This window comes from Mobula hypostoma, chromosome 9, assembly GCF_963921235.1.
Source record: "Mobula hypostoma chromosome 9, sMobHyp1.1, whole genome shotgun sequence".
NCBI lineage: Eukaryota > Metazoa > Chordata > Chondrichthyes > Myliobatiformes > Myliobatidae > Mobula > Mobula hypostoma.
Genome location: NC_086105.1, coordinates 131,864,284 through 131,882,445, shown reverse-complemented (window position 1 = coordinate 131,882,445; position 18,162 = coordinate 131,864,284). Strand labels below are relative to the sequence as shown.

At 44.3% G+C, this 18,162-nt stretch overlaps 1 protein-coding gene across 3 annotated transcripts in view; it reads left to right on the top strand.

Annotated features, from left to right (window-relative positions):
- Nucleotides 1-4,599: 4,599 nt before the first annotated feature.
- Nucleotides 4,600-18,162, top strand: part of rmi2 (RecQ mediated genome instability 2) — a 58,550-nt gene continuing 44,987 nt past the window's right edge. For all 3 annotated transcript variants that reach the window (XR_010019334.1, XR_010019335.1, XM_063059191.1), the window contains exon 1: nt 4,600-4,916. Coding sequence is in view for 1 of the 3 variants with exons in the window: in XM_063059191.1 (XP_062915261.1) it covers nt 4,631-4,916 (286 nt within the window). In the remaining 2 variants the exon portion in view is untranslated. The remainder of the gene's footprint in view (nt 4,917-18,162) is intronic.

Here is an 18,162-nt window from a genome sequence, read left to right as displayed (position 1 = left end):
CATCACCAAGAATCTCACGTTTCTCTGTACATACTGGCTGTGTGGTGAAAAAGGCAAAACAGCGCCTCTTTCACCTGAGTCGGTTGAAGAAATTTGGTACAGGTCTCCAATTCCTAAGGACTTTCTACAGGGGCATAATTGAGAGCATCTTGACTGGCTGCATCACTGCCTGGTATGGGAACTGTACTTCCCTCAATCGCAGGACTCTGCAGAGAGTGGTGTGGACAGCCAAGCACGTCTGTAGATGTGAACTTCCCGCTATTCAGGACATTTACAGAGACAGCTATGTAAAAAGGGCCCGAAGGATCATTGGGGACCCGAGTCACCCCAACCACAAACTGTTCTAGCTGCTACCATCTGGGAAACGGTACCGCAGCATAAAAGCCAAGAACAACAGGCTCCGGGACAGCTTCTTCCACCAAGCCATCAGACTGATTAATTCATGCTGACTCAATTGTATTTCTATGTTGTATTGACTGTCCTGTTGTACACACTACTTATAATAAATTACTAGAAATTGCGCATTGCACATTTAGACGGCGATGTAACGTAAATATTTTTACTCCTCGTGTACGTGAAGGGTGTCAATTCAATTCATCACTATTCCACAATGGGAACTGATGTGTGTTGTCCCACTTCCTACTTTCTGAATTGCACAATTCATTCCTTGTTCTTGCTGATGTTGAGTGCTAGGTTGTTGTAGCACCACTAAACCAGCTGATCTATCTCACTCCTGTACGTCTCCTTGGTATATGAGATCTTTCCAACAATGGTGGTGCCATTTGCAGATTTACAAATGGCATTCGAGCTGTGCTTAGCCCCATAGTTAGGAGTGTAAAGAGAGTAGAGCAGGCATCCTTTGAGGTGCACCCGTGTTGATTGTCAGTGAGGAAGACATGTCATCACCAATCAGTACTAACTGTGGTCCCCCAGTGAGGAAGATGAGGATCCAGTTGCAGAAGGAGGTAAAGAGGCCCATGCATTGAAGCTTGCTAATTAGTACTGAGAAGATGTTGCTGTCGAACGCTGACTCTAGTGTACGTTTTGCTGCTGTCTCAATGCTTCAAAGCAGAGTGGAGAGCCAGTGACGTTGTGTCCACTGCCAACTTGTTGTGAATTGCAGCAAGTCCAGATCCTTGCTTAGGTAGGAGTTAATCCTAGCTATGGCCAACCTCCCAAAGCATTTCAGCACAGTAGGTGTGAATGCTACTTTTTTTTTCATCAAAGATATCTTTATTACAAATTCAGTGTTATATATACAAAACAGTGCAAAACAGTGATTAACGCAATTACTTCACTACAAATAAACAATACACATTAAACCAAAATGTTTCCATCTCTATCAATGATGGCAATTACCCCCAACCCCCCCCCCCCATGGAGCCCAACAGTCCCGGAACGCCTTCACAGTTGCCTTGGACTGCGCGTGTTCCTTTTCAATATTTACTCAGGCACGAACATACGCCCTAAACATTGCCAGGCAGTCTACCCGGGCAGATCCTCCCGCCACCCGTTTCCAAGACCCATGGATGGCTGTTTCCGCCAGCCCCAGGAGCAAGTTGACAAGGACATTCTCATCCCTCCATGCCCCCCTCCTTACTGGATGACCATATATAAATAGGGTGGGGATAAAATGCAACCAGAAGGTGAGAAGCAGCCCACGCAGACACGCAAAAGGGGGCTGCAGCCTCACACACTCCATGTACATGTGGTACACGGTCTCCTCCAGCCCGCAGAAGTGACATGTGGCTGGGAGAACTGTGTACAAACTAAAAAATTGATTACAAGACACCGTTCTATGCAGCAGCCTCCACCCCACATCTGGAAACCTCAGATCGCAGTTGCAAGAGGGTGATGATGTCCTTGAACACACCAGCCAGAGGTCAGCACAGGTTTTCAGTACCCAGACAGGTACCTCATCTGATCCAAATGTATTGCAAAGGTCCACCTCTCTTGAAGGATGTTCTGATATCGGCTTTCAAGACAGAGATCACAGGGTCGCCGATTGCTGTGGGGATTTGCATGGTTGTGGTGTTATTCTCCCTTTCAAAGCATGCATAAAAGACATTGAGCTCATTGGGGAGTGAAGTGTCATTGCCATTTATGCCATTAGGTTTTACCTTATAAAGAAGCAATGGCAAGCAAACTTTGTCACCACGGCCATGTATTGCTTTTTTACTCTCACGATGACCTTTTGTAGGTCACATATGGACTTCTTGTAGACTTCTGAATTGTCAGCCTGGAACGCCACAGGCTGCGAAACTCCAGGGCTTCTAATTTTGGAGAACTCGGTATGTTCTCAAAGGTCTTGCACCTTATAGTTTATCTGCACTGCACTTTCTCTGTAGCTGGTACACTTTGTTCTGTATTATTACTGTTTTACCTTGTTCTACCTCAATGCACTGCATATAGAAGACAAGCTTTTCACTGTATCTTGGTACACGCGACAATAATAAGCTAATCCCAATTCTATTTCCAAAGCACGTTTGACACTTCCACCCTGGCTATGATTGGTTAGAGTGTTGCTTTCTCTTATTGGTAGAATGTTATACAAAATGCTGAAGGAACTCAGCAGGCCAGGCAGCATCTATGGAAAAGAGTACAGTTGACGTTTCAGGCCGAGACCCTTCATCAGGACTGGAGAAAAAAAAGACGAGAAGTTGGAGTAAGAAAGTGGGGAGAGGGGAGGAAGAAATACAAGGTAGTAGATGATAGGTGAAACCAGGCAAGGTGAATTAAAGAGTTGGAAAGTCGATTGGTGAAAGACATAAACAGGTATAGAATGGGGTATCTGATAGGAGAGGACAGAAGGCCATGGAAGAAAGTGAAGGGGGAGGAGTAGCAGAGGGAGGTGATGTGCAGGTAAGGAGATAAGGTGTGGAGAGGGAAATGGGAATGGGCAATGGTGAAGGAGAGAGAGGTGGGGCCGTTACTGGATGGTTGAGAAATTGATGTTCATGCCATCAGGTTTGCTCCTCCAACCGGAGCATGGCCCCATCACAGCAGTGGAGGAGGCCATGGACTGGCATAACGGAATGGAAATGGGACATAGAATTAAAATAGGTGGCCACTGGGAGATCCTGCTTTTTCCGGCGGAAGGAGCATAGGTGCTTAGCGAAGTGGTCTCCCAATCTATGTGGAGTCTCACTGATATACAGGAGGCCACACCAGGAGCACCGACCACAGGATATAACCCCAAAAGACTCAAAGGTGAAGTGTTACTTCACCTGGAAGGACTGTTTGGGGCCCCTGATTGGTAGTGAGGAATGAGATGTAGGGGCAGGTGTAGTACTTGTTCTGCTTGCATGGATTAGTACCAGGAGGGAGAACAGTGGGGAGGCATGAATATACAAGTGAGTCACGTAGGGAACATTCCCTGCAGAAAACAGAAAGTGGGGGGGGGGGAGAGAGGGAAAGATGTGCTTGTTGGTGGGATCGCATTGGAGATGGTGGAAGTTACAGAGAATTATGTGCTGGACGCAGAGGCTGGTGGGGTGGTAGGTGAGGACAAGAGGAACCCTATCCCTGGTGGGGTGGCAGGAGTATGGGGTGAGGGCAGGCATGCATGAAATGGAAGAGATGCGGGTGAGGGCAGCATTGATGGTAGAGGAAGGGAAGCCCCTTTCTTTTAAGAAGGAGGACATCTCCTTAGTTCTGAAATGACAAGTCTCATCTTGAGAGCAGATGCAGTAGAGATGGAGGAATTGAGAGAAAGGGACGGCATTTTTACAAGTAACAGCGTGTGAAGTGGTGTAGTCCAGGTAGCTGTGAGAATCAGTGGGTTTATAAAATATATCAGTAGATAAGGTGTCTCCAGAGATAGAGACAGAGGAATCGGGAAAGGGGATGGAGGTGTCCGAAATGGACCAGGTAAATTTGAGGGCAGGGTGTGAAATTGGAGGCAAAGTGGATGAAGTCAATGAGATCTGCCTGGGTGAAGGAAGCAGCACCAATGCAGTTGTTGATGTAGTGTAGGAAAGGTTGGGGAGTGATACCAGTGTATTATACAGTGGCCATCCGTTTTAATTCTATTTCCCATTCCAACATGTCAGTCCATGGCCTCCTCTACTGCCGTGATGAGGCCACACTCGGGTTGAAGGAGCAACACCTTATATTCCATCTGGTTAGCCTCCAACCTGATGGCATGAACATCAATTTTTTGAATTTCCGGTAATGCCCCCCCCCCACCCCTTCAGCATTCCCCATTCCCATTTCCCTCTCACCTCCCTCTGGTGCTTTTCCCCTTCCCTTTTCTTCCATGGCCCTCCCCCACTTTATTACGCCGACTTCTTGTCTTCTTTTTCTCCAGTCCTGATGAAGGGTCTCGGCCTGAAACATTTTCTGTTTACTCTTTTCAGTAGATGCTGCCTGGCCTGCTGAGTTCCTCCAGCATTTTGTGTGTGTTGCTTGGATTTCCAGCATCTGCAGATTTTCTCTTGTTTGTGAACACAACTGTATTTTTACTTGGGTTTATAATATAGCTATTTTCTGATTGGCAGAAAGGTTCTACCAGTAATGCGATTGGTTAGACTGGTTTCCTGCTCTCATTGGCGGAGACGTTCCGCTTGCCCTGTAATTGGTTGGTTCTGGAGTCTCTGGACGGCCGGCGGGCTCGGACGAGCAGTGGGGAATGGAAGCGGCCTCGGGTCGCGGGCGCCTGCGGTCGCCGCCGTGTAAGGTGCTGGCTGAGCAGCTGCGGCTCGGTGCGAGGAGGGATGGGGAGCCGTCAGTGTGGCTGCTGGATCGGCCTGGCGGTCACCGGGCTCCGCTGGATGTGAGCGTGGTGTGGATGCAGGGCACGGTGCTGGAGGTGCGGCCCGAGCACAACACCAGCCTACAGCTCCTCGATGAGACGGGCTCGTTCACTGTGGTCGGAGCGGCCGGCGTCCCGCAGGGGAGACCCTGCACCAGCCGAGGTAATGGCTGCAGGCTCGGCGAGGTGAAAGGGTCCTGGGTTGAGGAAATATATTACTGTATTTCTAATTAACTATCAGTCTCCCATTCGTATCACTTCACGATATATCAGGAGGCGTTTTGGTCCACTGAGTCCCTGCGGGCTCCAAAATAAATCTCATTTCAGCACTCCTCCCATTATTTCCCTGTAATCCATTTTGATCCTAACCATCCATAACAACCTGTACTAGGGGAATTACAGTATCCAGATAATCTGATGACCAGTGTTTCTTTGGGAAGCGGGAAGAAGATTATGAGAATGAACGAACTCCTCGCTGACATCAGTTAAGTTCAAAAGTGAACCTGGGTTGAAGGAATTATGAGACCATGCTGTCTGTCTCTTTGTTTGACCCCACCCACCCCCCTTTCTTCACCTCCTAAATTTTTCATTTGATCGCCAACACCAGGGATGAGAAAGATATAAGAAATGTTGAGAGAATGGTTTACCTGAAGCTGCTCATCTTTATTGTAGTCATAAAGCACTACAGCATAGAAATAGGGACTTTGGCCCATCTAGTCTGTGCTGCACTTTTATTCTGCCTTGTCCCACCGACCTGCACCTGGACCATAGCCCTGCACACCCCTCCCATCCATGTACTTACCCAAACTTCTCTTAAATGTTGCAATCAAACCTTCATCCATCACTTTGTCTGGAAGGGTGTTCCACACTTGCAGCACCCTCTGAGTGAAGAAGTTCCCCTTAAATATTTCACCTTTCACCCATAATCTATGACCTCTAGTTGTAGTCTCACTCAACCTCCGTGGAAGAAGCCTGCTTGCATTTACCCTATCTATATCCCTCATAATTTTGTCTACCTCTATCAAATCTCCCCGCTTTCATCTACACTGTAGAAAATATAGTCCTAATCTATTCAACCTTTCCCTATAACTCAGGTCCTCAAATCCCAGTAACATCTTTGTAAGTTTTCTCTGCACTCTGTCAATCTTATTGCTATCTTTCCTGTAAGTAGGTCACCAGAACTGCACGCTATGCATATTTGGCCTCACTGACATCTTATATAACTTCAACATACCATTCCACCGCCTGTACTCAGTGCATTGGTTTATGAAGGCCAATGTACCAAAAGCTCTCCTTACAGTGCTATCTCCCTGTGATAACACTTTCAAGGAATTATGGACCTGTATTCCAGCTTTCTCTGTTCGGCTGCACTCCTCACTGCCCTACCATTCACCGTGTAATCCTATCCTGGTTTGTCCTCCCAAAGTGCAACACCTTGTACTTGTCTGCATTAAATTCCATCTGCAATTCTTCAATCTCACCCAGACCTTGCTGCAAGCCTTAACAGCTTTCCTCACTGTTCCCTACACCTCCAATCTTGATGTCATCTGCAAATTTGCTGATTTGTTAGCGGTTTGCAAAGTGCCTAAATGGAAGATGAGATGTTGTTTATGTTACGGAGCAGTGAAGAATGTTACAGGGCGGTAGATCAGAATGGAGTGGAATTGAGAATTAAAGTGTCAATCAGCAGGAAGCTTAGCATGTTTAAAGTATTTCGCTGACGGTCAAAATGTGCTCCTTCTCACCTGAACACGAGGAAATCTGCAGACGCTGGAATTTCAAGCAAAACACATAAAAAATGCTGGTGAACGCAGCAGGCCAGGCAGCATCTATAGGAGGAGGTACAGTCGACGTTTCGGGCCAAGACCCTTTGTCAGGACTAACTGAAAGAAGAGATAGTAAGAGATTTGAGAGGGAGAGATCCAAAATGATAGGAGAAGACAGGAGGGGGAGGGATGAAGCTAAGAGCTGGAAAGTTGATTGGCAAAAGGGATATGAGAGGATCATGGGACGGGAGGCCTAGGGAGAAAGAAAGGGGGAGGGAGGAATGCCCCACCTCCTCTTTGTACCCCATCCGTTATTTATTTTTTATTATTATTATATATTTTTTTCTCATTTCCTTCCTCTGTCCCTCTCACTATACTCCTTTCCCATCCTCTGGGATTCCAGTTGGTGAGGAGCTGAAACATTGACTGGTTTCTGTTTCTGACTAAGTTCCTCCAGCATTTATGTTTTTCTTTCAGATTCCAGCAGATGCACTTTTGCTTTTTGTACAATGTGGGATGCTCTTTCATTACATTAGAGGGTTGACAACAATCGTCAGCTTTTCGATGGTACTTGATATGTAGTACCTTTATTTCATAGAAGTCTTATTTACATAGAAAACATTCCAAAAAGCTTTATAGGACTGTTATCAAATAAAAATTAAATTTCAATAAATTGCAGGTGTGCTTCAGTAACAAGATGCTGGAAGCATGGTTTCTCACTTGTCTGAGTAAATTTAATTTCCCCTTTCTTGGCCTACCTTCCCATTTGATCTTTGTCCCGTGTAACTTGAATAACATTCTCTATCCACTACATAAATTTTAGTGTCATCTGCAAACCTACCAATCACTGTCATTACATTCTTAGTATCACTGGCATATGTGGTGAAATTTATTATGTGACATCAGTACTTCAAACTTGCACACACTCATTAAATAAATAGTGTAAAAAAGGGGAAAAGAAAGTAGTGAGGGAGCATTCATGGGTTCAGTGCCCATTCAGAAATCTGATGGCAGAGGGGAAGAAGGTATTCATGAACCGTAGAGTGTTGTGCTTTCAGGCTCCTGTACCTCCTCCCTGATGGTAGCCCTGAGAAGAGGGCATGTCCTGTGTGAAGGGGGTCCTTAATGATGGATGCCGCCTTTTTGAGGCATCTCTCCTTGAAGATGTTAGGGAGGCTAGTGCCCATGATGGAGCTGATTGAGTTTTTAACTTTCTGCAACTTATTTTAATCCTGTGCATGCACCTCTACCATGCTCTGACTCTTGCCACCAAGTCAATTTTGTGTCTATTTGGTTAGCTCACCCTGGATCCCACATGATCTAGCATTTTGGATTAGCCTCCCATGTAGGGTCTTGATCACCTCTTGAAAAACCTTAAAAATCTTGAGACGCTATTTTCCATGTACAAAGCCATGCTGACTATCCTTAATCAGTACATGTGTTTCCATTTGCAGATAGGTTCCTTTCAGTACTTTTTCTTCTTCTGAAGGTAGGCTTACTGACTTGTAGTACCCCGGCTTGTCTTTGCAGCTTCTTAAATAAAGGCACAACATTTGCCACCCTTCAGTTTTCCAGTTCCTCACCTGTGGTTAACAATGATACAAATATCTCTGCCAGGGCCTCAGCAATCTTTTTCCTGGTTTCCCGCAACATCCGAGGATACTCCTGGATTTATCCTCCTTCATGTGCTTCAAGACTGCTGGCACTGCTGCTTTTGTAATGCCGGAATATCTGATGACATCCCTGTTCTTCTTCCTGAATTCCCTGGCTTCTATGGCTACCTCCACAGTAAATACAGATGAAAAGAATTCATTTAAGATTTCTCCCATTTCTGTGGCTCCAAACATAGCCATTCTGATCCTTAATCGGACCTATTCTGCTATAAGACTGAAATAGAGAATGCTAGGAGCATAGCGTCTGTGAAGAGCAAAGCATTTGATATCTCCAATCCATAACCCTTCTTCAAAGGTGAATAGATCTAGAGAGAGCAAGATGGAGGGATCCAGAAAGATCAGTACCCTGTGCTGAAGACTTTGGGCAAAGGAAAGAGCACAAAGGAAGAGACATAGAAATGTAGAAAACCTACAGCACAACACAGGCCCTTTGGCCCACAAAGCTGTGCCGAACATGTCCTTACCTCAGAAATTACCTAGGGTTACTCATAGCTCTCTGTTTTTCTGAACTCCATGTACCTGTCTAGGAGTCTCTTAAAAGACCCTATCGTATCTGCCTCCACCACCGTCACCGTCAGCTCATTCCACGCACTCACCACTCTCTGTGTAAAAAAAAAACTTACCCCTGACATCTCTGTACCTACTTCCAAGCACCTGAAAACTGTTCCTTCTTGTGTTAGCCATTTCAGCCCTGGGAAAAAGCCTCTGACTATCCACACGATCAACGCTTCTCATCGTCTTATACACCTCTATCTAGTCACATCTCATCCTCCGTCACTCCAAGGAAAAAGGGCAGAGTTTACGCAACCTATTCTCATTAGGCATGCTCCCCAATCCAGGCAACATCCTTGTAAATCTCCTCTGTACCCTTTCTGTGGTTTCCACGTCCTTCCTATAGTGAGGACCAGAACGGAGCACAGTACTCACAAGTGGGATCTGACCAGGGTCCTATATAGCTGCAACATTATCTCTTGGCTCCTAAACTCAATCCCACGATTGATGAAGGCCAATGCACCGTATGCTTTCTTAACCACAGAGCCAACTTGCGCAGCAGTTTTGAGTGTCCTATGGACTTGGACCCCAAAACCCCTCTGATCCTCCACGCTGCCTAGAGTCTTACCATTAATACTATATTCTGTCATCATATTTGACCTACCAAAATGAACCAGTTCACACGTATCTGGGTTGAGTGCCATGTCCAACTTGGATTAAGATGAGGATGAGGGGAGTAAATTTGAGGTTTCTACTAAGGACTGATTGTTGGGAATTAGTGAGGGGAAGATGAGAAGGAACAGTGAAAACATTGCAGGCCATGGCCTGGGAGGAAAGGGAGAAGAGGTCAAGGTTATGATATGATTATGAGGACACGCAGTCCCCTTTTATTGTCATTTAGTAATGCATGCATTAAGAAATGATAAAAATGTTTTTCCAGAATGATATCACGAAAACACATGACAAACCAACTTAAAAACTAAAAAAAAACCACATAATTATAACATATAGTTACAACAGTGCAAAGCAATACCATAATTTGATAAGAACAGACCATGGCACAGTAAAAGTCTCAAAGTCTCCCGAAAGTCCCATCATCTCACGCAGATGGTAAACCTCCAGCGCCGCCAACTTGCCGGTGCAGCATCCCGGAAGCATCCGACCACAGTCCGACTCCGAGTCCGTCCGAAAAACTCCGAGCCTCCGACCACCTATTCAGCACCGAGCACCATCTCTGCCGAGCGTTTCGACCCTGGCCCCGGCAACAAGCGATATGCAAAGCCGAGGATTTGGGGCCTTCGTCTCTGGAGATTCTTGATCACACAGTAGCAGCAGCAGTGAAGCAGTTTCTCCAGATGTTCCTCTGCATTTTCTCACAGCTGTCCCATCAAATCCGGATTGATGCACGGCCCCCTAGTTACACATATCGATATTCATTTGGAACGGCTGCATGTGCTGCATCGCGCCGCCATCTTCTCCTCCCTCCTGGTTCAAGAGCTGTTTGAGTTTGAAGTCAAATAGAAAAGAAAAATTTGGCGAAGAATAAAAGAAAACTGCAACCACAACTGCTTGGAGGTAGTGAGAGGAGTGAAGAATGTGCCTATGCTGACACACGGTTGTAAGTGTGGATTTTGCAATGTGATTGAATTTAATTGAATTGACTTTATTTCTTACATCTTTCACATACATGAGGAGTAAAAAATCTTTACGTTACATCTCTGTCTGAATATGCAAAGTACAAATTGTAATTTGTAATAAATAGTATGTACAGTAAGATATACAACAGAACCGTCAATATAGCTTAGAAATACAATTGTGTCGGCGTGAATTAATCAGTCTGATGACCTGGTGGAAGGAGCTGTCCCGGAGCCTGTTGGTCCTAGTTTTAATGCTACAGTACCATTTTGCAGATGGGTGTACAGAGAGTAAAGGAGGCGGCTTAGTACACAGCCCTGGGGGGCTCCTGTGTTGAGGGTCAGAGGGGCAGAGTTGAGGGAACCCACTCCTACCACCTGCTGGCGATCTGACAAGAAGTCCAGGATCCAGCTGCACAAGGCAGGGTGAAGGTTGTGGTCCCTGAGCTTCTTGTCAATCCTGGAGGGAATTATGGTGTTGAATGCTGAACTGTAGTCCAAGAACAGCATTCTCACATAAGCATCCCTCCTCTCTAGGTGTGTAGAGCTGTGGCTATTGCATCATCTGTCGATTGGTTGTGACGGTTGGTGAATTATAGGTGGTCCAGTGTGGGTGGTAGCAAGCTGCAGATGTAGTCCTTGACCAGCCTGTAAAAGCATTTGCTTATTATTGAGGTGCCAGTCATCCAGACATGTTACCTTGGCCTTTTTAGCTATAGGGACAATGGTGGATGTTTTGATAACGCTACTTCCAGGGTTGCTGTTTGGTTGAACATGCCTATGATCCTGGGTGGGTCTGAAATGTACAGGGTGGAATTCAAATCCATGTGGGATGAGTTATTGCTAGAAGCATCACCTTGTGACATCTGTTCTTTTTCTTTGGCTTTAGCACTTCCTGACCTGCTAGTTTCAACTCAAGAAACCTTTGTCACCCTCTGCTGCCACTTGTCTCCACAGCAACCCTGGTCTGAACTTATCGCAGATATTCCATTTGTCCAAACCAACCTTTCTCTGTCCTCTCTGCAACTTAATACCTATTTCCTCGCTTTATCAATCCTTGCCCAAGAGTCACGGACCTGAAATGTTAACTAATTTTTTCAACAGAATCAGTTCTTGAATTTAAAGGGTTATTTTAATAATTTAAATCTTAAGGGAACAAAGTTATGTTTATAATGCAAGTCATATGGAGTTGCAACTTAGAGATTGTTCAGTTCGGTTTAAATACAATTTTTTTTCAAAGATGTACATTACAATAACTTTTACTAGAAAAAAAGCTGTCACTAGTGAAAGCCGAAAACTGGTGCATTGTAAAACCATAACCTTCAGCAGGTTATTTCCCAAACTGAAAATGACATCTCCTCTTCCCTACAACACCCCAACCCCCAACTGACTCTACAGCGTACAGCAGCTGATCTCTACTTGTCAAGCGGGAAGGTGGTACCACAGAGTTGATGAGCTGGCTGCTTCTAATGGTTGGTTCCATTAGCCTTGTGTTGTAAGAGATATAAATGAAATGCTTTCACACTATATGGTAAAGATGAACCTTTGATCTCTCGATCTACCTCATCCTGGCTCTTGCACTTTACGTATCGAGCTGCATTGCACTTTTTCTGCAACAGTAACACTATGTTCTGCATTCTGTTACTGTTTTCCTTTTGTACTACCTCAATGTACTTATGTATAGAATGATCTATTGGGATGGTATGCAAAACAAAGTTTTCGTTGTATTTTAATACACGTGATAACAATAAACCAATTACCAACAACCTTCTCTGTGACTTAAGATCATGGTCGGCTTTGTGCCTTAAATCCACTTTTCCTCCTAATCCTTAAAATCCTTGGTACTCTTGGTGCTAAAGAAACAAATGATTTTAACAACACACATCAAAGTTGCTGGTGAACGCAGCAGGCCAAGCAGCATCTATAGGAAGAGGCGCACATTATCTCACAATGATTGAACAACCATAGTTCTTTACCTCTTTGGGGTAAACGGCCATCTGCCTTAATCTGAGCCTTGTACTCTAGTTCTGAATCCTCTGGTTGGAGGAAGCAGCCTTTCAGCATCCACTCTTTCCGAATGTTGTTCATTTCCATTCTTTTGGACCCCAGTTAAATATAGGCCGGTTTTACTTTGTCTTTCCTTATAGGACATCTCCTTTACTCTGGGGATCTAGTAAATTATGTGCACAGCCTTCTATGGCAAACATATCCTTTCTTCAATATGGAGATGAAAGCATGTGCAGTGGCAAAATTGTCTCTGGACAATAGTGACCACATAATTTGATTTGCTAATTTTTTTGTAACTACATGCTTACTTCTGACTTTTCATGAGTGATCAAACCAATGACATATTTTAGACTGCCTCTGAAGATTATATTTTTTATCCTTTTCTTTCTAATGAAACAAATGGGCGTAAGGAGTTTAGAAGCAGGAGACCTCCAGATGATCCCTCCTCTGTCATTCACTAAACTTACCTCTGCTGCAGCCTTCACTTCAGCCCTTATTTTCTGTTTTCTCCCCATATTCCTCAACTCCCTAGTAATTCAAATATTTATTAATCTCTACCTCATAGATTAGAGATTTCCACAGACTCATGATTTTCTGTGACCCTTAGACTTATTTAGCATTCACTCTGTCATTTCCTTTCAGAGTTTCGTCTGTTTCAATTAGTGTAGGTCCAATCTGCTCAATAGCTTTTCATATGCCACTTAAGTTATATTCTAGTCTGTCATACTCTTGCCCACTATTTAACCTGTACATATCCCTTTGGAAAACACACAAAATGCTGGAGAACTCAGCAGGTCAGTTTGCATTCTTATTCCACATAAACAACCAATGTTTCAGTCAAGATCCTTCATCAGGACCTATGTAGATTTTTTTTCACACCTTCCTCACAGCCTTCCTGTCTCTTGAGTATTGTCACTAAAAATTGCAAAGTACAAAGTTCAAAATAAGTTTATTATTGAAGTACATTTATGTCAACATGTACAACCCTGAGATTCATTTTCTTCTGGACATGCACAACAAAAATATAGTGTTTATCTAAATCGTTTACTATAAATTGTAAATTGCTGATGGTCCAGTACTAATCCATTGGCATACCACTTGCAACCACCTGTCAGTCTGAAAAGTCAAGTCGTTCCTGATGTAATTGTGACTGTTGTTTTATCTTGTGATATCTGATAAGATCAATTTAATCTTTCAACTGCTTGCCAATCTAGGCATTCTGCTGTGTATATCTTCATTAAAAACTTGCACTACATTTGCTAAAAACTGTTTTCCACCTTAAAACTGTGCCTAATATTCTCTACATGCACTGTTAACATATCCCTAATTCATGTTCTTGACATCAAAAATGTCTCGAGGTGTTTTACAAGAGCACTATCAAACAAAAATTGACTCCATGCCACATTAGGAACTATTAGCCTGGCTGACCTGAAGGTAGGTTTTAAGGAGTGTCTTAGAAGGTAAGAGAGAGCAAAGTTTGTGGAAGGGATTCTGAGTAAGTCAGCTAAAGGTCCCACCACCCATGGTGGTGCATTTAAGTTGCAGAATGCTTGAAAACCTAATGAGCAATGCGGGTATTTGAGGAAGGTGATGATGAGTGCTGAAATCTTGGAGACATTTGAAAGTAATGACGATTCTAAAATCAAAGCCCCTATTAAACCAGCAATTTTCTGAATGGTAACCAGTAGGCTTTCAGTTGAAGAAGAAGGTTGTGCATCCTGGATTGAAGTAAAATATATTTGAGAACTTTAATTGCCTATCCGGGAGAAATTATAGACTGAGTACTATTAAGTAGGAGTGGTGTAGATTAGCAACACACACAAAATGCTGGAGGAACTCAGTAAGGCAGGCAGCACCTATGGAAAAGAGTACAGTTGATGTTTTGGGCTGAGAATGTTAACTATACTCTTTTCCATAGATGCTGCCTGGCCTGCTGAGTTCCTCCAGCAGTTTCTATATGTTGCTGGGATTTCCAGCGTCTGCAGATTTTCTGTCGTTTATGATAAGTATAGATTAGTACCTCAATCACAAACTCCAGCATTTTGTGTGTGTTGCATAAATTAGTACCTGCTTGGCATGAGCATGGAACATGCTGTCAGAGAAAGGAGTTGAAGCAGGTACAATTTAAAATGTATTTGGTTAAGTACATGGATGAGACAGGTTTTGAGGGATATGGGCCAAACGCAGGCAAGTGGGACCATCTTAGGTGGGCACCTTGGTCGGTCTGCCTTCATAGTGCCTGTGTACAAAGCTAGACAGGGAACTAAACGCCTCAAAAATCACTGGAGCCAGAAGCTTTCTGCAGGGTTTTTAGTGAGATCTTACTTGTGAAAAGATATTACTGTTTCAAGGGCAAATAAAGAGGGGATGGAGATAGATTTCTTTGAGGTCGAAATCCACGCAGGAAATTGTATAAAAACAGTGTACGTGTAGGATGTGATGTTCATACAAAACAAACTGTGTCTCTAGAGGCCAGAACATTCTGTGCTTGGTATCCCAACTTAACTACTGAAATTAAAAGACAAATGATCATTAAATCTTTGGCAAAAGAAGGACAGTCTCAAAGATTGGTTTTGAAAATGGTCTTACTACACAGTCTTTAACCATTCTCGCTTCTTGTTGACTTATTTGTGGTAATGTCTGACATGCAGACTGGTGACATGGTGCTCATTCGATGATTGGGTGAGGGTCATCTGAAGTGAGTTGCGCCATCTTAATACGTCTTCTGGACTGTTCCCCTCAGAGTCATGAAAAGGACTGAGTTCATTAAGGTAATCTTGGATTAGGAGAGGTTCCTGCTTTGTGATGCATTGCACATCCTCTGCATTCACCTGTCTTTGAACAACAAGGGTTCTAACCTTTGCCCAATTCAGTCTCTCTGCACTGAGACGTTGCTTACAAATATGCCAACCACTGCAAAGGCTGTCTTTGGCTACTCTTACAATCTTCTCTTTCATGGAGACACTCTGAGCAAATGGCCTAGTTTTGTTCCCATGTCTTATGACCTTTGGCTGGCTGGTGGCGTAGTGGCATCAGCACTGGACTTCGGGGCGAGAGGTCCCGAGTTCAAATCCAGCCAGCTCCCTTGCACGCTCTCCATCCGTGCCTGAATTGAGTGTCGAACTTGTAAAAAAAAGTCCTGGAGGGATGGGCTCTGCCAGTTTTCAGATGCTCAAGACACGCTGTGTCTTGTCGTGATGATGCCCTGACGACTCCATCAGGAGTTAAGGGTGCGCACGCGCGCGCGTGCGCGCGCGCGCACACACACACACACACACACACACACACACACACTCTCTCTCTTATGATCTTATACTGCTCTCAAAATATCTGAAGTGACTTGGGCACCCATTTTCCAGTATATTAGTCTTAAGTGCACCAATAAACACTCTTCACTCCTCATGACCCAACCCAGGTCCAGTCGTTGGGCAGGGGTTCATCGTGCCGACCATTGCGCTGTTCATGAACCTTATGTGCACAAATGGTGTCTTTGCCAAGCAACAGGAGAGTTTCAGTGGAAGTGGGGGAATCTTGTCAGCTATATCCTTAAGGTGTGAATGACCGTGTGCTGTTTAGGGGTTGGGATTTCATCCTTGTTTGGGAATATGGTTGTACTCAATGAGGGCAAGCAGACCTCCTCTCCTATCGGTTCTACGACAAATTCATTGGCTGTTCTGCCAACAACTACTGATGTTCCAGAACATGTCTTTGGAGTTTATGAGGAAGAATCTGCATCTGATGTATGCTCAGATGGCTCTCTGCCATGCTCTGTTGTGAGTGTGCTAGTAACCAGTAGTAACTCGAGGTGTTGCCCTGAATTTACAGTTGTATCTGGGCCTAATTCTTCTGAAGTGTCAATTGGTTCTTGGCTCAATTTCGTGGAGTCTACTGGTGCTTGCTGCACTGTGTGCCCATTCATTTTCTGCAATATATTGTTACTGCTTCTCCAGCTCTCCTTGTTACCATCCCCAGATGCTTCACCACTATCCTGATAGCCGTCTCATCCACATAAGGACTGACTCAAACTCAGGGCTTCTCTGGCCAGACTCACTCACACTGTTGTCCAATGGTGATATATCACCCCAGCCTGGCACAGTGAGTGAGAGATGTGCAGTTGGTTCCACAGTAGCTTCTGTTGAGAAGTGAGCCAGTGATACACTTAGTGCACTGTTCAGGCCTTGTGTGCTCTTATAATGTGATAAACACCTATGTGTTTCCAAGTTGGGTGACTTTGGGGATTTTTCAATTTGTACCTTAAATGAGGGCTCATCTTTCTTTGGGTTTCAATCTGAAGCAGAGGATGCAATTGCAAGAGGAGGACGAGGTAAAAGTCTGGTGCGAAGCATGACAGGATGTTGGATCCTATCTTTGTTTGCTGCTTTAATTTCATCCTATGTTGAGCAATCATGTCATATTAGAGGGCTTGCACCAATGGTTGGTTTGTTAGAAAGATGACCACCACTCTAAGTCAGCTGCTGCTTCATACACCTTTGCCTCTGCTAAGATAGCCTCAGCATGGTGCTTCTTCTTCAGTGCATGCAGTGTAGCTAGATTAAAAGGCATCCATTAGTCTAGCGAGATTAAAAGGCACCCGTTAGTCTTGCGAGATTGTGTGAAGTCTTCACTCTCCAGGGCACAGGCCTGGGCAAGGTTGTATGGAAGACCAGCAGTTGCCCATGCTGCAAGTCTCCCCTCTCCACGACACCAATGTTGTCCAAGGGAAGGGAATTAGGACCCATATAGCTTGGCACCAGTGTTGTCGCAGAGCAATGTGTGATTAAGTGCCTTGCTCAAGGACACAACACGTTGCCTCGGCTGGGGCTCGAACTCATGACCTTCAGGTTGCTAGTCCAATGCCTTAACCACTTGGCTACGTGCCCACACAGTGTAGCTAGATAGACACAAGCTTTCTCCTTTTGCATCTTAACATTGCTCTGACACTGGCTCATGCTGCTGCAATGCTAATAGTGGTTTTGCTTAAGCATCGTAAAGACTCGATTGATGTGCCACATTCTGACTTGACTTCCAGGGCTCAGCGATCAACATTGTTTGGGTAGAAAGCCGTCGTTGTAGCCTACGGCGATCAGCCGTGTCTCCGATCCATGGTCAATGCCTTTGAAGATGAGTTATCATTTCACTCTATTGCCTTCACAGAGCATTGCATACAAAGCTAGGCAGGGAATTAAACACCTTCTCAAAAATCATCCAAGCTTGAAGCTTTCTTCAGGGTTTTTGATGAGATCTTTCTTGTGAATAGATATTGCTGTTTTAAGGGCAAATAAAGATGGGATGGAGTTGGATGTCTTTCTACACCATGTGCTTCAAGTCAAGATCCAAATTAACCTGTGCAGGAAATATGTATTAAAAAAACAGCTTACGTGCAGCAGGTGATGTTCATACAAAATGAACTGCATACAAAACAAACAGCGCCTGTAGAGGCTAGAACAGTTGGCATGGACAAGTTCAGCCAAGGGGCTGCTTCCCATGTTGCATCTCTGTAGGATTATGATTCCATGATGCACCAAAGGACCTGTTTCTCTGCTGTATGACTATCAGCATGACTAAGCACAATTGAATTGTGGAGATTGATTTGCAAAGTCTTTGGACTTGAAAAATCACAGCATCACAGCTCCAAGTTTCCCTGGAGTTGTTAAAAATGCTGACAGTAGCGGCTCTGGCTGCAAGTTGTTTCTAACAGGGATATCCTCAGCTTGCAAGTGGTAGGCTTAACCCATCATTGATTGATCAGCAACAGAGAAAGTCCAATGATAGAAAAGTTGCTATCCAAGTATATGAACAGGTAAAATGATCAGTGAGATATGAAGGCAAAAATATTT